At 38.8% G+C, this 21,933-nt stretch overlaps 1 protein-coding gene across 1 annotated transcript in view; it reads left to right on the forward strand.

The window, feature by feature from the left end:
* The window catches only part of SLC10A7 (solute carrier family 10 member 7), a 141,383-nt gene that overhangs the window by 73,072 nt on the left and 46,378 nt on the right, over window positions 1-21,933 (forward strand). The window contains exon 6 of the mRNA XM_050973901.1: window positions 18,434-18,469. Within this exon, the coding sequence (XP_050829858.1) occupies window positions 18,434-18,469 (36 nt within the window). The remainder of the gene's footprint in view (window positions 1-18,433; window positions 18,470-21,933) is intronic.

A 21,933-nucleotide genomic window follows, 5' to 3' on the forward strand; every position in this document is an offset into this window, starting at 1 on the left:
GTACTTCAGTTGAAATATCAGACTATTTGCTGGGAGATATCATAATATTTTATTTCTGCTTGAAACAATTGTTTCTGAGTAACCAAGTTCTATGAAATCTCTGGAAGTGTAACAGGAGCAATAGACATGTTAAAAGCTGGTCTTTTGTACAGTGAATTCATACCTTTTGGTAGACCTCTTCCAAGGACAGTTTAAATCTCTTGGGTACAGTAATGATACTTCTAAGTTCTGATAACACTAAGTTCTTTTGCTGTCAAGATTTCAGTACATTGAGATTTTTTTGCACATATTTACAGTATGTGTGATAATGAATATTATTTCAGGAATGCAGTTGTCTGTTGAAACACACTATTAGCTTTTTGTATGCTTTGTAAAGTCACAATAGGTACTTTTCAAACTTCCCAAAGTATCTTATTTGGTTTCAAGGGGAGTTTCATTTCTAAGCTCCTTATTCTATTTTTGTTTGTTTTTTTAAATGTTTCTAGGCACCTCTGTCTGTTTTTAGTTAATTGGGTAGCTTCAAGAAAAGCAGTTGGTGGGAGTTATGCATTTAAGCCACTTGATAACCTAAGGATCAAGGTGTAGTCATGATGAACATAATTTCACTTCATTTTGAAGTGCTTAGATCTGTTGCAGATGCTCAAAGGAATTGCCTGACTCTTGCTTCCAGCTGCTGATGAGTTGGGGTTTTTTAATTGTTTCTGTAATGTAGCATCAGGTTCTGGAACATGATACCCAGTCATTGGTAAGTGAGCTGCTTTTTATTTACCAAAAGTTTACCAAACCTAAAATTTACCAGATTTTGCTAAGTGACATGGTTAACACTGTGTGTAGAAAATAAACACAGAGCTGCTGTTCTCAGTCAGGATGGCAGCAGCTGTAGGCATACAGAATAGGGGAATATTTGGCACCTCTGGTATTTTACTGACATGTTATATAGCAGCTACAGACTTGTTCACACTTAGATAATGAGATTTTATTAAATACCACTTCAGACTCAGAAAACTCAATTCTGCTCTGGTAGCACCGTGAGCACTGGAACAGTTATGGCTCTACCATTTGTTGTCTTTGGTAATGTTGTTATTTTCTTTTTTTTTCCTTTTGGTGTTTTTGTTTGGGTTTTTGTGGTTTTTTTAGACTTTACTCATGCTGTGATGTTTAGAAAATGCAAAAAATTCTAGGTAACTCTAGGCTTATCTTGCCTACTGTCCTAACTGGCTGTTCATTCTGAACCAGGCAGAACAGGTGGATGCAAACAAGGACTGAAAACTTCATAACTTCAACTTGACTATGGGATCTTGAAGGTCTTTTCTAACCTAAAAGATTCTGTGATAATAGGGTTTTTCTGTGTGCTGTGGGGAGAACCATTTACACCTTCTAACTTCAGAGCCCAAGTTAGATCTCTCATGGGCTTTAAATTCAGAACCTTCCTAACCTGTGTGCTTAAATTTTGTTAAGGGGTCGAATATCTTCCTCACCAATGCATGTGTTTAGTAGAGCAGGTTCTACCACAACATAAATTGATAATTACTTACTTTACATGTGTTTTTATAGTTGTAGAAATAGGCTCAAATTATTTGGGTTTTTCCTATAGTTTGAGCAGCTTTTCAAATTTTTTGCATTGCTAATTTCTCAGCACAATTGTACTTGACAGTTACATCCTGAAAATTATTTCCTGCTTTTTATTTTTTGACTGGTAAAAATACTAGCCATGGGAACCACAATAAATATGTTTGTATAGCAACTGGTAAAAGTTGAATTGAGTGGGGTTTGTGTCATCAGCTGTCAGGGCTGGAGAAGATGAGTAGTTAAGTGAGTAAGTAAAGTGTAACATTACCACTGACGGAACATTTCTTACCATTAAGCCTTCAAACTCTTATTCAGCTGTCAACACATGGACACTTTCTGGAGCCAAATTCTCTCACGCTGTGCACTGCCTGCAGCTTGCCTGGAGCTCAACTTTGACTAAAAGTGTTGATTTCGCTCCTTTTAGCCTTGTTCCCATTTAACGTTAAAACCTGCTTCGAGTCTGCCTTTTATTCTGCAAAGTACACACGGATGTATCATCCCTCACACACTTCTGATGTGGAGTTAAGGCACTCCAAAGATATGCTAGTAATCTCAATGAATAATTGATTAGAGAGGAGTCTGGCAGTGTTAATTGTGAGGTGCAGCTGAGTGAATGCCAAAACAAAAGCTTCTCTAAATGTTTCCGAAAACCTTGTAAAGTCTTTAGCATTGAGCAACAGGGTCAGTGCACTGAAGTGGAATTTAAAGGAGGTTCTTGAATGTAATGGATTTTGACTTCCCTTTGTCATGTGCCTCAGTGCATCATTGATTGATCACTCATTTGTTAAATCAGCTGTATTTTTTCCCATTTGTCAGAGCATAGACACTTACTGCAGCCTTTTTCCCTCTAAACACAAGTTTTTTGTCTTAATAAATCACAGGTGTAAATTAGTTTTTATCTAAGGTGATCAATTTTTCAAGCAAAAAGGCATGTGAAGATGGTCACAGAGAAACGTATTGTAAGCTTTTATTTTCTTAACTATTAGGAGGAAAAGGAAAGATCAGGGATACATTTTAGCTGAAGCATCAATAATTCATGTCTTTAAATTCAGCTTCCAGCAAAATACTCAAAAATGATTTAATTTGGAAATCTCTAGGTTGTGTGCATTGAAAGAGTAGTTCAAGGTACCTGGTGTTGAGTCAGTTCTTTGAGAAATGAGCAAAGGAAAGCTCAGGGTTAAGGAACAATCAGTGTCCTGCGTGTCTGCAGCAATGAGAGATGCTCTCTGATTAGTGGAAAGGCTAATTACCTGGAGTATGCAGGACCACTGCAGGTGCTGTGCATACCTGATTAGAGTTCTGACAGCAGGGCAGAAGAAAGAAGGCCTTGAGAATGTGCCAAAAATACCCCTTTATGTAAGCAGATGCTATTACCCTTAGAAGAGAATAGTCACTTACCCAGAATGGTTATTGCTGCTAATTATAGGAATTCTGTGGATGGGCCATCATCTTCTGAGAAATGTAATTTTATGATATTTAATACAGCAATTACTTGTCAAATCTGGAAATGTTCACCTTGATAATCACTCCTTGCTGGATAAATGACCAAAGCAGATTTTTTTGCCAGTTGTCTGAGTTAGTTGCCAGCAGTTGTGAGGGATTGAAGACAAGCTAATGTTGGGAGTTTTTTCAATGTTGATACTGGTAATGGAGTTAGAAGGCGTTTCTTGGTCTCATGATTAAGTGAGAGTTATTGAAAAAACATATATATGGCAAAAATGCAGAGAACCTCTGTGTCCTGTTGGATATAGGCTGAAATGTTAGGTACTTGCAAGTCAGCTCCTTGAAGGGTTATAGTTTTAATCTTTTTGGAAAAGAGTTTGAGGAGAGACAGAAAGGAACAGAAAAGAATGGGCCTCAAGAAGGCTAGGGAAGGGAAAAGTCAGTCATGTTGACAGAAGAATTTAAAGCTTCTCATTAGCATAGTGTTTAGCACTGTTACTGCCTAGATGTAATTAGAGTGAGGAAGGGCGGAGAAAAAATCCTCAGCTCTGACAACACCTCTTTTAGAAAACAAACTTTCCTGCTAGGGGCAGAATGCCTTCTTTCTCTGGGAGGAGCTGTAGCTGCTCAGCAGCATGGTCAGGCTTGAGTCCCTGATGAGCAGCACTGTAAATTTACCACAGGGTAAATTTAGATGTAGATTTGCTGGTGAGTAGCATGACAGTGTATTTTCAGTGAATCATGATAAGCAATGGAAATATGGCTGTGATTTGGTAGGCTTTGTTTTGGTGGCAGGTGCACTGCAGTGACACTGTTAATGCTGCAGAGGTTGTTGCCCCCCCAGCAGAGCCCCTTGCTCCTGGAGCCACTCTGCAGGTAGCTCAAGCAGCTGTTTTCACTTTTGTTACTGTCAGGCACTGGGGACAGCTTCCTTTCTTCTCTCTCTGGCTCCCTAGGCTCTATCAAATGTGTGAATCTGAAACAAAATAAAGCTTCAGTCCACATCTTTGCTCAGCCTTTACATGTACATTTTCCTTTTTGAGTTCTTTTAAACTGCAGCTATCAGAAAGAATAAAATAGTGCATCACCTAGTAGAGTATTGAAGTGATCATCCAAGCAATTTTCTTCTCCCTGAAGCCAGACAGCCAAAGCTTTTTATTACTGACTGACTGAACTTCCTGTGTCTGTCTGTCTAGGTTGCTAGGCCACCTCGTTGTCATGATTGGTGATGTTAGAGGCTTTTGATTGTAGGCAAACCAGAAATGCTAATTTAAGTGTAATATTTACATTTGAAAACCCCTCTTACATAAGTTATATAAAAAATAACTCAGCAGTTTTATCTTTTGTGTGTGTGCATGTAAAGCTTTAGTAGGCATCTGGCAAGCAATCTTTCAACTCTTTACTTCACGTACCTTCCCAGTAAAACAGCATGGCTTTAAAAAGAAAAAGAGTATGTCTTTAGATAGTTGGCAGCTTGGGAACCACCAACCCAAGTTATTGTTACTTTTAGCCTTACAAGATGTTTATTTTTGCTCTGTGTGTGAGGTAGCCTGATGTTGCATCAGCCGGATACCCTTTTTGTCTGATCCAGAAATGCATGGGATGATGGTATTGTGGCCTTTTAGTAATAGGGCCTTGATTTGCCCATTGGGGTGTTGTGTCAACCTGTATATTATGTGCATTTGCATTGCCTGAAACTGTTTTGGAAAAGAAATTAAATAGTTGTGTGTAATTGAAAATAACAAAATCAGTTATTTTTGGCTTTGTCACTTGTGTGAGAGTATAGAGTAAGACTTCAGTACAAAAAAAAACCCAAGAAATTGTGGCTTTTTCACATGGAAATTACACTTAAAATGAAAGGGGCTGACAATAAACTGGTGGGTATGGATCTGTTCTCTGAAGAAACATACTTTTCACACCTAGGCAGACAGGAGGTGTGTTTCTCATTTTCAATCAGAACCAATATTTAACACCAAGATGAAGCTGTTTAACTCCTCCATGTTGTGGGTATTGAAACTACCCTGTAATGGATAACTATTAGTTATTATCAGGTAATATTGAGCTGAGTGTTGAGTTGGTTTTGTGATTTTCACACTGGTGGATTGCGATGATGTGTAATGTGTTATTAGGTTGCATATCACTGATTTATGTTAGATCAATGAGGCAAACAGAGCATCTGAGTACTGCTTTGAAAATTGTGTTAGTTGTTTAGCTTAGTATGAGTTAAATCTTGCTGCTCTCCCTGCAATTCCCATGGTCAGGGTAGGGATGGGTAGCAAGTGATCCAGTTTTGTGTTGCACAACTTCTGTGGAGAAGTCCAATCTGCCACCCACCAGGTGAAACAGTTCATAGAAAGTTTTAGGCACCCAAAGTAGGCACAAACAAATCTCTTGTTGGTTAAAAAATACTAGAAACCCTCAGTAAAACTCAAAGGCCTTAGGGATATGTTTGGTCCCTTCAGCTAACTAGGCTCTGTGAAAGTGTGTGGCATGTCATTTAACTGAGTAATTACAAGGGATTCCACCTTTTAAAGGAATATATTCTTCTTGTAGAATGAGAATTATTCTGCATCCAGAGGACTGAGGCTTTTGTGAATTTAAGTACACGAATGGTCTAATCCCATACTGTGACCTTCCAGCCTTGGCAGTGGTTCTTTGGGAAGAGTTGGGGCAAAGCCTGAGAAGGAATCACAAAGGAGCCCCTCTGGGGCTGTGGTTCCCTGAGGACAAAGTAGACTGAAAGACTCTTGCTCTGAGAGGAGGAAGGTAGAAATCTTGGATAATGTCTTTTAGTTGTTCTCTTTAAAATAGAAACACCTTCCAAGTTAACACTGTCTTGCCATTTGAGCTCTTAAGAGCTGAAATCAAAAAAAGCCTTTGTTGTGGGGGAAATATTTTCTCTTCCTTTGGTTCCAGTCTCACACACCAGCTCCCTTCCCTGCCTAGACAGTCTCTGCTAGACTAGGACTGTTTTGTTTTCAGAAACAATTTTCCCCCTCTGGAAATGTTCTGTTATGTTACTGTATCAAAGACCCACATTTCAGGGCTGATGATTTAAATGCAAAACCAGTATTCATATCAGAGAAGGGAAAAGCAGCCTCCTGATGGCAAGTTGGAGTGGCACAACCCATACAGGAAATGGAAGTACAAAGCCAAGTTTTGTTTGCTGCCTTCCTCCCCCCCCCCTTTTTTTTTTTCCTGTTTGTTTTCTTGTTTGGGTTTTGTTGTTGTTGTTGTGTTTTTTTAAAGCAGTTCTTTAGGGTGCTTCTGCCTGACTTTTTTACCTTTCCACTGTCACTTGAGCAATAGTGTGATACTGAAACAAGGCACTGGTCTTTTCTTGAATGTGAGATCTGTAGCTAGTGAAAAACACACCAAAAATGAACATGTTTGAAGCAGATGGATTAAAAAAAAAGGAAATCACAAGATGCTCCGAGGGTCATACAGCATTGATAACAAGAATGAGGTTTTGGCCCATTCTACCACATATGAGACACCCCCCCCCTGCAGTTTCTTGTTGCAGATGTGCATATTCAGCACATTAAAATGTGTGCTAAGTGGATTGTGTGTTCCGTGGGGATATTCAAAACAAGGCAGAAGTTTTGTGCTGCCAAACCTGTGTTTGGGCAGTAGGCTGGAGGAGGGGATCTGAGCACTCACAAAACCACAAAAAGATGTCACTAGGAGAAAAGAACTTTTTACTGACTGTGTAGAATTTGCAAAATGAAATCTATTTAGTGTAGTCATGCTGAAGTGCATTTGGAATTAGAATTGAGAAGCAACTTTTTCTGCCATGAAATAATTTTAGAATTTTTTAAATAGAATAAAATTGCTTTTGTAGGTAGATTATCTCAATTTAATTAGTTAGTTTAAACAGAATCATATTTTTTGTGGTTTGCGGTTTTTTTTAACCTTAGTGTGCTGTAGTGTGTACTTATGATTTGAGGCAGTTATTTTATTATCTGCCACAGAAAGGTGGTTTATGGTCCTTTTTCCTTAGTCACACTCATTAATAACATATTCAACCCATGAAGGAACATTCAGCGATTTATGCACACTTGAGCTTAGCTGAATACTGTAACATCCCACTCTAGCCATAAAAACAGTTATCACAAGATAACATTGGGTCAGAACCCAGAGCAGCCTGCTCAAATTGTATTATTGATTGCTGCTTTCTGAAGATTTTCCTCAGTTGTGTTTAAAACATGTGCTTATTCTTATTACTGGCTTCTAGAAAAGAAGGCCTGGCAATTTAATCTGAATTGAGATGTCCTGCATTTGATGCCAGGTTGGAAGTTCATGTTTATATAGTTTCATTTCTTATATAAATTATCTCAATTTGTGTAGTTCCAGGTTATTTGAAGACAAGGGTGCATCTTCAGTTGAGTCTTCCAAAGTGAAGAATATGTACTTGTCTACTACAGAAGTTAATGTTTCTATTAACTAGATACATTCATGCAGGACTTTTTCTGGAATTTATGCAGATGTAGAAAGCAAGAAAGGTTTGGGTTTACTACCGAGCTTTGAATCAGTTTAGTTTGTGTGTGTCCTGTAGACATTTTGTAGTCTGCCACCCACCCCTCCCCAGGGGGTGGATTGGTAGTGTACCAGCTGGTGTTTTCTGTTTGTAAAATGTGAGATAATCACTCCTGTAAGACCACAGTCATAATGTCTGTAGAAATGTATTTGGGAATATTTGAAAAGAAATGATAAATACAAGTACCACCTTTTTTTTCCCCTTCATGTTCTCTAGCCCGTTCATGAGGATCTGTATATTTTTTAATAATGCCATTGCTTTCACTGACTGTGTGTATATGTTTGTGTGCATTAAGTTTCTTCTTCAAGAACAAAATTTATTTGATACTGAACTTGCTGGATTCCTAAAAAAAGAAATCCTTTCTCCCTCTATGTGAACTGTGGTATTTGACTCCTCTTGAGTATGTACTCATTATCTTAAAATAGAAAAAAACCTCTCCTCCCTGGCCTCAGAGTTAACATTATTGTTGAATTCTCAGGTCTAGGAGAATACTGGTTGCACTGCAAGCAAGTGATTTTCTAATCAATGTGGCTGAGGAAAACTGTTCATTTCATACAAAAAGGGCTAATCACATTACCCCTTTTTAAACCACTTTGCTTTGCCCTTCCTGCATTTGCAGAAGAAGACACAATCAAATGGCAGACCTGTGTTTTTGTTCCTTTTCAAAAATCCCTGACAAGCCCATGACACAGGCTACTGCTGTAGCTGTACATTTCTATTCATTATTGATGACTTGGGGCCAGGCAGGCAGCACAGAACACAAGCAATATAGATTACCATACTGGGGGCTGGGTTTGGGGGTTTGTGTCTTTGCATGGGCTTCTGTGCATTTGGCTTGGGTTTGGCCTTGGAAATACTCAATGCTGAGTGGAAATCCTACCTGAGAATAACAGTGGAAACATAAACCAGCTTTTTCATACATTTTATTGAAACAATTCAGGGCACTTAGACTAAAGATTAAAAAGGGAATGTGTGAGTGAGCTTGGTCTCAAACTAATTGATAATAGCTTAACTTTCCAGCAGACTTGGGAATGATCTTGAAGGATCCTGGGGGATTTGGAGGGCATTTCTCACCTTACAGAGTGCAGGTAGCATGTTGGCTGATGAGACAATTTTTCTGATAAATGATAAAGCCAATGCAGCCTATCTAATTCATAACAATAATTACAGGCAAACTATGCTGTTGGTTTGATTTGGGGTGAGGGAGATAGTGTCTCATTTCATGCATAATGTAGATTAAACCCAGATTTTGGGGGAGTGCAGAATTATGCCAGCACTTTAATGATAAGTTATAGGTGGTATTTCTGAACAGCAGGTCACCAAGAGACCTTTGCAATGCTAAGGATGTTTTACTACTACTGATGCATAATTAACCCTTATGGGCTTTTATTGGAACAACATTCCTGCCTATTATATAAAGTTCTTATTTTCTTGCATGTGTCAAGGAGGGTTTTTACTGTGTTTATACTTGCACTGTTTGAGGTTCTTGGCTTGAAGAAGAATGAAGGAGATCAGAGTTTACTTAAACATAGTGTTTATGTTAACAAAATGTGCTTTGGTAGTGGTGTCTTTATACAGAACCTGTTCTACTTGAATAGTTTTCAATTACATGAAAAGCTATAGAAAGAAATAAGTAGAATCAATTTTGATAACTGCTTAAAACTGCTCATTTCTCTAGAATTTGCCATAGCTTTTCTCTCAGGTTTTTATAATCATTCCTTTATGTTTCTGTGGTTTTTTATACAACTGATCATCATGGCAGGAAAAGGAAATGCACAGATTAGTTCATTTATAGTTGCATGGATTCAAAGCTTATTATGTCAAAATAACTTTTTAAACATTGACTGGAATAAAATGGTGTCTGTTAAAGGATGGTGAGGTTCAGTCCCAAAGAATGATAGTCTTGTGAGGACCTTGCCCTTTGGAGCTGTGACTTGGGACAGTTTCAATTCTGTTTTACATGTAGAACCCTTTAAAGCAAGGATGGTGTAGAGCATAAAAACTGCATCCTTTTCCTTTGGGAAGGAGAGGCAAGAAGCCTTCCAATGGAAGAGTGGCACTTGGCTACTCCAAAAAGCAGTGTCTCTCAAAGCAGAATGTTTACTTAGTGGCTTCCTTCATTTCTGTGGCTCTGGTTTCTTTTGTTGGGACTTAGTACACCTCAATGTGTCTCAAAACACAGAATCAACTCTCTGGCAAATTGAACAATACAATAACTTCTCTTTAATGAGGAGATTGTTTTCCCTGGAAGGTCCCACAGCACCATCTAGTGCCATCCTGTCCTAGTGCCACATGGCTTTGTGGGAGCAGAGGTGCTTAGCCTGGCATGCTTTGCTGGGAATGGCTTCTTAGTAAGTTAAATTAAGATTTGCCTGTGACTTGGCACAGATCCAAACACAGGGGAAATTTAGATTCTTTTAAACTTTCTTCTTCAAGAGAACAGACTTTAAAATTTGGTCAAAATTACCTTTTCTTGTGAAACATGTTTGTCACTTCTACTGCATTTTTATTTTCTCTGTACAAAACAAAGGAGAAGTAGTGGTGCATCCTTAACACTGCACCAATATATTTTGCAGTTAAAGTACACCCCAACACATCTAATTAGCTTTATTACATCCTTATTATATCTTAAACCCTTTTTCAAGGAAGGGCTGTGCTTACAGCTACAGACACCCTAATCCTACAAGCTCTGTGCCTTTCCTCCTCAGTCCCACGGAGGTCATGTTCGTATGGTGTGGAGCCTGCTTGCAGTGGTAGAAATTACAGGATTACAGTGTCCAAGTGATTTTTGCAAAGACAAAGGGTAAGGATGATTGAAAAGAGTAAGGGTATGGATGATTGAAAGGTTCCTTTCTCGTTTTTATGTCTCCTCCAACCAAGGTTCACTTAATGCACAAACCCCTGTCCTGACACACAGAACCTTAGTGATCTTGTTCTCTGCTGACACCCCATGTGAAATTTATTTGAGTAGAAACAGACAATGGTTTAATCAGCTGGGATTAGGAAAAATATTTGCATAGGATGAAGTTTTGAAAGGCCCCATTGAGGTGGAAAGTAAAGGAGGGGAATGAAGTCTTGAGGCCAGGAGTGATGGTCAGCAAAAGCAACTGGAGAGGAAATGGGAAGAGGAGAATGTAGCTCCAGCAGGCTCAACAGTATCCTTGAACTCACTGAAGATATCAACAAGACAGCTGGGTTAAATGCATTGCACAAGAGAGAGGAAAGAAAAAATTGCAGGAAGGTGTTACAAGTGTGGTGGATCTGGCTTGATCCTGCTCCAGACATGTGAGCAAAGGCCCACTGGATCTCTTTGGCCGCACACAGAGCTGTGGAGCTGCTGCAGAGATGTTGCAGCACTTAAAACACTCGATCCCACCTGTTGTGGAAGCTATTCCACACCCTGCCAGCCAGCTCCCCCCTAACTGATGGTTTCAGATCATTTGATGGAAGTGGTCATTTCCACCTCTGACTGAGACTTGTGGTGTATTTTTTGCATCATTCCAGATATTGCTCCTGTATCGCCTGCAAAGCACCAAGAAGTTTTTATAGTTGCTGTAAAACTTCAGGGTCCTTACTGCTGTGTTCTGAACTATTCTGTGGCTGTGTAAGAAACACATTTCTAATGTGTTTAAGATGCCCTCTGCTGGGAAAGCCAGGCAAACTGGGCTTATCTCTAGTTTTACCTTTCTAAAATACTCTTTTCTTATTCTTGGCTTAACATTCAATCTGATAGCAGAAATTCCCCTCTCAACCTTACTGAAAAAAATGCTCTTTGCTTTTGGTTTTATTCTTTACACTTCATCTGTGGCAAGTGGTAGTGTTACTGCTGGTAGTTCAGATCATGGCATTTCTTGTTTCTCTGATCTGTTTTGTTGAAAGAACTGAACTCTGGCTGCTCACATTCCTTTTGATTCCATTTCTTCGTGCTTGTATAAAATGTAGGCAAGAGGAGCATCTGCAAATAGTAATTATTAATAAATACTGGAAATGCTTTTGATTTCTACTGTTATCTGATGCAGGCAAGGTTTTTAATGTCATCTCATCTTTCTTTCTTTTTTTTTTTTTTTTTAAGTAATGTCCATTCCCACAACTGGGGGCACTAGATTAATGCAACATAACAAAGGTGGTACAATGTCTGGAGCAACTCACAAAGTCCTCTGCATAATCTCAGAGTTGATATGAAATCTGATTTATTTTGCCCCCACTGATAAATCAAAAGTCATTTTGACATAGTGCTTCTAATTTCACAGTTTTGTTATTAAAATCTAATACTGGCCCACTTGGATGAGTTACAGCTATTGCTGTGGTGTTTATTTCTAATTATAGTTGAATTAGGGTTACATAGAATTCTCAATTTTGTATTGTAGTTTGTAATCTTGGTAGAGTACAATATTTATCATTATACCAAAAATGTGTGAACTTAACTTCCTGTTCTTTTCAATATATTTTCAGATTTTCCTATTATTTTTTATGGGGAGAATGGGTGTCTTAAGCATCCCCAAAAGCTTCAGTTCATAAGCCTTTATTCTCCCTGGCTTTCAGAATAGTTATTTCATATAGAACAAGACAAAAAGCCTTATTACATATTTTATTTTGAATAATTGCAGTTGTATAAGGCTTCTCAGAACCAACAATGTCATTAGAGTAGCTGACAGAAGAGGGATGTGTAGTAGGAGTTTTACACTTGAAATTATTTTGAAAATAATTGAATTGAAGACAAAAGGCAGGTAATTATCTGACACCAGGAGCTTCTATGATGTCCATGGGGGAGCAACACAGGGACACAAGTTGCATCTTGGGGAAATTACTGAAATTACAGGAATATGAGAAAAATGTAATTTAATCTCTGAGATTGCAAGAGATAAATTCAAACGTTTATGTCATTTACATGGGGACAAAGTTAGAAACAGGGGGCAAACATGTTTTATTGTGAAAATCAATTTCAACATCTCAATCAACAGAAATTTATCATCTCTGCTGCCATCTTTAAGTAAGTCAGATGAACAACATAGCTTGTATGGCCATGCTTACAAAAATAGTAAAAGCTATTTAAAGAACCCATAAAAAGATAGTCTCTCAAGGAGGTTCCTGCAGCCACTGGATCCAAACAGTAAGGCACTGAAATGTTTTTGGAATAATTTTTGTTCCAAACTTGAAATCTTCTTCCACAAATGACTTAGTACCTAAAAACTGAGGTATGTGAAATTCACTGTTGCCTCTGCCCCGATTATCAGGTTCTTTTCTGTTGTGCCACTTCTGCATCCAGTGCCTACTTGTGGCTTCACAAGAACTTGCCTGGTCCCAGCCTGACTTCTGGTTTGGAACCAAGTGTGTATATTTAGCATAGGTTTTTTTTTTTTTCCCTTGATCTGTGGTGTCTGTCAAGAGGTTCTGCACAGTTCTAAAGCTATGTGGGGACAGGTGGAAAAAGGGAGAAGACAGCTAATTGCTGAGGATGTTGGTGTGTGAAAGCCATGCTTTAGCAGATGGAATCATTCTGTATACGATATCTAAAGTTCAGATTACTGCAAAGCAGTAGGACATGGGAGTACACTTTTAATCAGTTTATTTGAGATGATGAATAATGTGGTATCACAGGTAATAACCAGTGTATTTACTCAAGGGTGATGCTGTGAAGTGGAACTGTGGAGCTGTGACCAGTCTGAGGGGTGAGGGTGGTGGGAGTCTTGTGCTCCTTGATTTGAATAAACCGAGAGCTGGCTCTGAGTGCTGCTGTGCTCTTTACAGTTTCTGTCATGTTAGTGAAAACACTGAACAATCAGCTTTTCCATCTTTAGGAGTGCACGCTTTCTTTCTTTTGTGATTTTTTTTTTGAGAATATCTGTATTCTGTCAGAACTTTGGTATTAGCTGTCCTGTTGCTCACAAGACCTAGAAGCACTTTTCTAGAGGCAAGGTTCTCTTTTAAAAATGTAAAACGTTATAAAGTTGTCTGCAAACTTGTTAAAAATAAAGGAAAAAAATTTGAAAACACACTTCCACACACAAAATCAAGGGAAAAAAAAGACAAAAGAAATAGAAATAACATATATTTTCACATAAAGTTTCACTCTCATTGGAATCATAAAAACTACAGTTTTGTGTTTGGAAAATTTGTTTATTTGTTTGTTGGGTGGTGAGGTGGTGGGTGCAGGCTGGGGTTTTTGATGGTATTAACTCCATATTCTAACCAACTGAGCTCATCTTTATTTTGATTGATCTTGTTTTTTTTTAAAGTGTCAGCAACTCTTGAAATAAATACTTCAATTTGAGAAATACTGCCATACACAGAAGAAGACTGAGTTTCATTTCTCATTTATGCTTGTCTTCTGATGAAATTATCCAGTGTTCATAAGCTTTTCTCTCACACCTTACCCCATCAGTAGCATGGAAATGGTGCCCTGTAAGTTTTTATGCAACACTGCTTACACTTCTGCTTGTTTTGTGTCCTGCTCTGATGGAGCATTCAGTACCCTCTGTAGCATTAAGCATGATTTCAGAAAATAGACATTTGTTCAGAGCCTTAATTACAAACCCCATTTTTTCCTTTCCAGCCCTGGTTCTTTAGGCAAATCAGACATGGCTTTGGTTAAGGCTTTTCTCACTAGCAGTTGCCACATATGTATTGTACTGATGACCTGTAAGAATGATGAAAAATTGCATGGGAAATTTGTGGGTAAAGGAAACTAAGGAAAGTTCACATGTATTTCATGCCTCATTACAATAATCCCTACTTGTCTTCTACCATGTGTCCCTCTTGGATCTGTGCCCACCTCCCTCTTCCTATTTGCATAATTTCATTCCTAATGATATGCCACCATAGTTTCAAATTCATTAGGTGACTTCCCTTCCCTGTCTGATTTGGCAGCCAATTCCATGGATTGATTTTATATATTCTTTTGGAGGAGGAACACCTCTTAATACCTGCTCTACAGCAATGCTGTACTGGATGAAACCTATAGAAAACCTCTTAGGAATTTTATCTAATCAAAGCAAATAACAATTAACTGGATCTCCAAGTACATCCTTGCTGTTTACATGTATGTTTATGTACATACTTGCACACACAAACCTGTGTTTAAACTCAAATAAAATCCATTTCATGATCTTTACTGGGGGGAGATGTTTCCAAGTCTTCAGACTCCTGTGTTGTAGCAGTGTCTCATGTCAGGCTGAGATTTTTTCCCTGCCCTTTCCACTAAAATCATTGAAATATATTCAGTCAGTCTTTCACATCAGAGGTGTAAATGGATTTCTTGAAAGTTTTTCTGCAGATAGCAAACGGCAGTCACTTTACAACTTTGACTCCATTGTGGGCAGCAGTTGGGAAGCCTAACACTCTACCCGAACTTTGGAGATGCTAAAACTGTGTAATGACCTTGCATTCTCAAGGGCAGATGCTCAGCTTCTGCTGGAAGTGCTAATCTACAATCTGTTTATCTCCATACACTGTGTACTTAACAGCACTTGCCTGGAAAGCAAGGCAGGGAAAAGCCTTGTCAAATTTAGTTCCATTTTCCTCTCTGATGGTCTCTGTGTCCAATAGACTTAGGAATGGTCATCTTATTTTAATTTTTAGCTTCCTTTGTGCTCCTCAGCCAGTTGTAATCTCAGAAAGCAGCTACAGTGCCAGTGTCAGAGTATTCTCATCTTTGTGAAGCCCCTGCTGGAGAGTGAGCTGGGCTCTGGAGTAACTGTTTTCTTTCACATTTTCTTTATTCTTTGTGAATCAGACTTTGGGCTTTACCTTCAAAATGTAAATTGTCTCCTGTTTTTTTTTCTGTTAGTAGGCTTTAGACTCAAAGTGCCCTATTTATTCTTCTTTAGTGGATATGAATTGAGATGCATCACATAATGCTCAGGAGCACATTGAGGAGCTTGTTCCTAATGAAGAGGTAATGTGCCAAAGCAGGGTGCTGTGTGCAGGGAAAGGTAATGCCTTTTGTTAGACACATACACCATGGTAGGGTAAGCCCTTCTTCATATCTGGGGCAGGAACCTGAAGAGAAGGGCTTCAGCTCATAAAAGCACATCAGTGTTTCCAGGTTAACATATAGATGGGCTTTAAAGTCTGTTCTTTAGCAGTTCCATCAGTTGACTGGGTAACAGAGGTTCCCTCCCTGAATAAATCCTGCTTTGCTTGCTCCTGTAAACTATCAGCCACCACTGCACTGCTGAGTGAAGAAAAAACCCTTTGGTTTTAATGTAAATCCTGTGGTTTTTCAAACTAGCATTCCTTATCAAAATAAAACAATATCAAATTACTCTGATTCAGCAACAACATCTATTTTTTAATATGAACTTCTCTGTTCTGTCAGGTAATTGTTTAGCTTCCCAGGGAATCATGTGTGTGTTGCAAATGGAAAAGTTCAGCCTTGTAAATCCTTTCTGTGGTGAGACAACAGGAAACCCACTTCTGATTATTAAGATCTTCAGGTTAAATAGAAAAATTTAATAACAAATTGCTAAAATTGACCTTTTGAATGCTAGATTTGCAGCCTGCTCCTTCAGGAATCTCTTTATGATGTATAGGAGGATTCTCTTGCTCCCCACTTATAGAACTACAAGAAGTGTTACTGTCACAGAAGTGCAGTTTCCTTTTGTGGCACATGCTTTGAATTAGCAGTGGCTGTTGCCCACTGTGTTAATATCAGCAAGCTTCTGAAGTAATCAAATAGCAAGTCACAGCTCCCAGACCAAGGAGGAAGGACACAATCTTGATTTATCAACAAGATAGAGAGAAAGGTTGGTTTGGTTTGGTGTGGTTCTTTACCTTTGCCTTCTTTTTTTGGTAACTTCTAAAACCATGCTGAGGCACGAAGCATGTAAGAAATAGCTAATGGTGCTGAATCAGTGAGTTTGTTCAGGTTCAGAGGAGAGCTGGCTGGGCTCTCAAGCTGGCACTGTGCTCTCTTCTCCTTACACTCTGTGCTCAGTAGGAGTATGGGATGCTTTCAGATCACTTCCTGCTCCATCCATGCTCCTCCTCACTTGTGCAAAAGCCTGAAGGTGGAACCCTGCTGCAGTGCTGTTCTGCCATCCCAAAATTAGAGGAGGCTAAGGGAACACTCAGGCACTGGTAATATCTGGTAGCATGTGAGGTGTGCAGTGTAGTTGTCAGTGGGGAAAGGGGAAGAAGGGCAAGGTCTGGCTCATGTACTCACAGCAGGCACCCCTAAAAGCTGGGCCTTGGTCACTGATGCAGTGACTGTGCTGTCCCTGCATTACACAGATCTTGCAGTCAGTTCTTCCTCACAGATTCTGCTGTATGCAAGTGTCAGTTCAGCCCTTGATGCCTCCTCCCTTCCCCTACTTTTGTTTCTTTCTCTCTAGCTGCTGTACTTGAACACCTATATTTCTTCATATCTGTTATCTGCATTTTGGTCTATACCTCCTGTAAATAGTGAGTGACTCCCTGAAGCAATTCTTCCTGCTTCTACTTCTCTTTTCAGTCTTTTATGATCTATCTCAATTGTGACATTTGCAAAAAGATAAATTATTATGGATATCTGGGCTGTGGGGCAGTCAGATATGGCATATATTATTTATTTTGAAATATGCTTTTAAATTCTGCAGAGGCTTCAAGTTGCACAGCTTAACTGTTGCCTCCTTGATCCTTCCTGTCTGCTATAATTTGTGGCATTTATTTGTTGCATTTTGTTTTAGGAACACAATAGGAACTCTCTGTGGCTGATAGTCTGAATCTGTGATTTTGTGTGGACCCAGAAAGCAAATACAAAACTAGTTGTTTAGGTTTTTCTTCATATTTTCTTACAAGAGATTGAAGTAAAGCCATGTTACTCAAGGATAAGTGAAAAGTAGGTGACAACTAGGTTTTTTCTTCAGTGGTTTTTCACTTGTAGCTAAATAAAATGTAAAATAAGCACCCTTTCAGAAAAATGTGAGTGTGTTTTGGACCTTTGTCCAATTTTTTTTTTTTTTTAATAAAGTTTGTGAATAGCTGAAAAGCTAGCTATTCTTGTGACCTATCTGGATGAAGAATAGTCCTGGCCTAGAGAAGTTCTGAGCCAGCTCTATGAATTAGCATGCATTAAATGATGGAATCATTTTATTGAGCAATAATAAAATATTGAAGTCAGATGGAAGGATGATGGGGAATTGCTGTTTGCAGCTATGAAAGTGATGCATGTCATGTTAACTCCCAACCCAAACAACTCATTCTAAGATTTGCTTTCATGAAACTTAAAATGCTCTATTTTGTCCAATCATCAGCTCTAAACCTGTTCCTTGTCAGTGAAGACAACAAATCTTTTTGCTTGCATCTGCCTGGGGGATGTGGAAAGCTGAGGTGGTCCTGTGTGATTAAATTAGATGAAAGACTTGCCTTCTTCCAGTGAGACATGAAGTCTAATCAAGTGAAATGAGTTTTGAGATCTCAGCTCATTTCCTTGGGGAATATCTGCTTACATTACACAGTCACGACACCTAATTCATCACAGTTGATGCAGCTTCTGCTCAGAAGAGGACCTGGGACTGGCTGCCATGGGACTTGATCAAGTCTCTCCCTAAAGAGGAGCTGCTTAGTGAAGTTAAGATACAGCACACTGAGGGGAGAGCTTTAATATGGTTTTGTTAAAAATAAATGATCCATATACTGTATATCAGAATATATATCTGTATATTTTAGAACAGAGGGACTTAGATGCAAAAAGGTTAAAAAAAAAGGTACTTGTTACTGAGTGTAGTTGATAAAATGATTGCTGCATAAATGTTAAAGAACATGCTCAGTGAAGAGCAAAGTTGAGCTTGTTACTTAATTTTTGTGATATTAAATGATGTTTGTATATTTCCATATACTAAGCTAAGAAAGAAAAGATTTTTCTGCCTTTCTGACTAACAGACTGTTTTTGTTTGTTTCTTCCAGGGCATTGTTATAACTCCACTTCTGCTTTTGCTTTTTGTAAGTATCATGATATTAATATATCTTTTACTGGGTAATCTTGCACCTATTAGACATTATGTTTAAGATCCAAGTTTGGGTGGTTTTCACAATGCATAAATAACGAAGAAGATTTTTCTGGTCAATATTTGAAATGAGCTGCCTCCCAGGAAGGCCATCAAAATGTATCACAGTGTAAACACCACCTACACTTCATTCTAAAATGACCAAAAGCTGTTGCTCTTACAGAAGTGTAAAATCATATGCTGCTAGTCAGGCTGGGTAAAATTCTAACACTTGCCAGGTAAGAGATAACTTGGTTAGGAGAGCTCTTGGAGAGCTTTCACTTGCAGGAGCTGGACAGGATTGCACTAGTCTGAAGTGGATGAGAACAACTGGAGAAGCACTACTCAGATAAACAGAGCCTTGCTTTTGGGCAACTAAGCTCATGGGTATCTTTATGGTAGAGACAAGACAGATAACTGTCTTGGATTACTGTCTTGGAGCCCCTGTGCATCACTAAATGTAATGCTGCTTCCTTCCTGTTAGATCAGTTGTCACCCTTCAGGGAGGACCTTGGGCCCTGGCAGCTTGAGGTAGAGAGAAAGGGAGGAGACCAAGCCCTACCTTCACGTTTTCTAAAGGCAAGGATATTAGCATACAGTGGAGAGGCTTTTGCAGGTGGGTGGTGGTGTTGAGTAAATCCCTGGTCAGACAGAAAGTTCTGGTGCTTGAGGATTTGCTGGCACAGCTGGTGTGGTGTGGTGCAAGCTGCTGAGGGCTGGGGCTTTGTGGAGGGCAGGGAATACAGGCTGAGGCACTTCAAGAATTTCAAGGAAAACATACATTTTCTTTTATGTTTGTCTTACTGATGGCTTTGTATGTAAGTCAGCACACTGGAAAGGGGAGGGAAGTTGGTCTGAAACAATTTTTAAGTGGCATGCAAGGGGTGCACTCTTTTTAGCAGGGATGCTTAAGCAACATATGGGCTATGTACAAATATAGCTGTATAAACTGGGATAAATAGTACTGTGAGAGTGGCTGTAACATAGCTACTGCCTCAGAATAACTGTGTGGAAAGAGTTTTATTTTACTAGAACAAATTGTAATTGACTGATGTAGCTGTGTTTACACACAAACTGCTTTGACCATATTGTATATATTGATACACACCAGCAAAGCTTTCTCAGTACACCTGGGACTGTAGACTTACTGTTGAAAGGTTGAAAAGGGTAACTTTCTTTCAAAAAGGACAGATGCTTTGTTATTCTTGCACTGAATATGGTGATCCAGGATGGTTTGCCTCACTGTTTTCCAGTTCTCTTCTCTCTTTTAGGTAGAAAGTGTTTCTTCCACAGGCATTCATTCAGAGACCTGTGCCCTTGTTTCTAAGTGAAACTTCAGCTCTTTTTCCTTTTGCTCACTGGCAGCTTTCCCTGTGCTTTACCTCACTGAGTTTGGTGCACTGAATAGTCAAAATGGGTATTTTCTGCAGAAACTGAGATGTTAAGGAAAGATCTGTATATATTTTCAGGCAAGATAAAGTTCTTTTCTTTGGTATCTTTATAGGCAGATAACAAGATATTCTGCCCCATAAATTGCAGTTTTCACTATTACTTCTCAGAGGAGGTGAAAAAACTTCATGTGTACAAGAACAGGAAGGCAAATCATGTCTTTGTTCTTCCTACAAGCCCTGGAAACATTTGTATGAGAAGTGTGTAAAATTCACATTAATTATTACATGGTTTGTGACATGACTTGGACTTGTTATTCTTGAGGAAGATGCACACATGGATTGCTTTGTCATCAGAGTGATAAACAAACTAGTCTGGGGATGAGGGGATTTACGAGAACTGTGGGTTTTTGTCACAGAGCCCAAAACTTGAGGACTTCTCTTGTGCTATGTAACTATTTAAAACTCCTTGAGATCTTTGTTGAGGGTTTCACAGATGAAGAGGAGTATTCTGGTCAGCCCTGCTAAATGAGGTCTGCCTTCTCTGAAGGTTCAGTTTATCCTGTGATAGGTATTTAGGACAGCTGAATGTGCACAAAGCAAGTTCCCATGTCCTGTGACAGTCTGTGGTTGGGACTGCTGAAACCTTCCTTTTCATGGGAACCTCTCTAGTTTTCCTCTGAGTCTCCTTGATGCATCTGGCCTGGTGAGCACAGTGGATTCAAGCACACAGTTGACATGTTTCTGTATGCTTGCTTACAACCTGCAGCTCCATCATTTCATGTGTACTGTGGAGTTACTATGCAGTGAGAAACGTGGACTAGAAAAGTCCTGGTTTTATTCTCTGAACCATTCAGCAGTTTAGTCATGCAACTTAGCCTTAATGCTTAATTAAGACAGGGTGGAATTTTCAACCTTCAAAATGAAACTTCGATTTACCTCTACAATAACTGAGCTGAGCTGCTGAATGATATCCATGGGCCTTTCAAATCAACATCCTCAATGAATTTTAGTTCCTGAATCTGGTACTCCTGAGCATTAACTCTTCCACCGAGTTGTGCTATGATAGTCTGAATGTTCATATTTGTTATTCTTCCTGTGTACAGTGCATAAAATACCTTTAGTGCTGCCAGAAATAAAATACATTGTTGTCTATTAGCTTGTTTTTGTTATATAGCTTAACCTGAGGTAGCAGTTATTGTTTATATTTTGCCCTGTGTGCACCAGAGAATATAATGTTCTGAGCTGTCTTTTTGTTCATAATTGCCCAGTAATGTAAATATAAATTGTCTAAACAGCATTGATAAAGGCATGTTGAAGCTGTAATAAATAATGCATTTAATGCAAATAATTTATCATCTTAAGTGAATGGTGTTGAAGAGGAAGTCAGTTACATTTCTGAAAAGTATATTTCTGCTATGAAACTTCTGGTGTAATGCTTACTCAAAATTAACATTCTAAGAGGTTCAGAATGATTTATAGGAGCCTTAAATACTGTGCCTGTAATTACTGGACTGTAAGAGGATGCTTAGCTAAACTTTATCAAGAATACCTGACTTTGTCACAGATACCTCTGATTAACATTTTGCCTAATAAGAAGCTATTGAATCTTCCTTCCCAGATATGTTAATCAGCAATATCATCATCCTCATGTTAACCCTTGTGATTAACAGTTAATATGCCATATTCCCAGCAAAGATGTTATAAATGGCCAATGTCCCATGAACTGTACATAACTGGAGCTCATATATGAGGTGAATGATTAGGAGGCTGTGTACCAAAGCATTCAGAGTGAGGCTGTCCATCTCCCTCTTGTCACTTTGCACACTTAGAGAGTAACACAGCAATCATGAACATTTTTAAAGCAGAAAAGAAGTTTGGTTTTATCCAAGGTTAGTTATCAAAATAGAAGTCTTAAATGTGTGAATCTATGTACTTCTATTGAAAGCCATCAAAAAATGTTAGAGATAAGTCAGTATTTTACACTTTTATATACTTCACATTCTTCAGAAGCATGCCTGCAGTGCAGTTA

Source organism: Serinus canaria, chromosome 4, assembly GCF_022539315.1.
Source record: "Serinus canaria isolate serCan28SL12 chromosome 4, serCan2020, whole genome shotgun sequence".
Taxonomy (NCBI): domain Eukaryota; kingdom Metazoa; phylum Chordata; class Aves; order Passeriformes; family Fringillidae; genus Serinus; species Serinus canaria.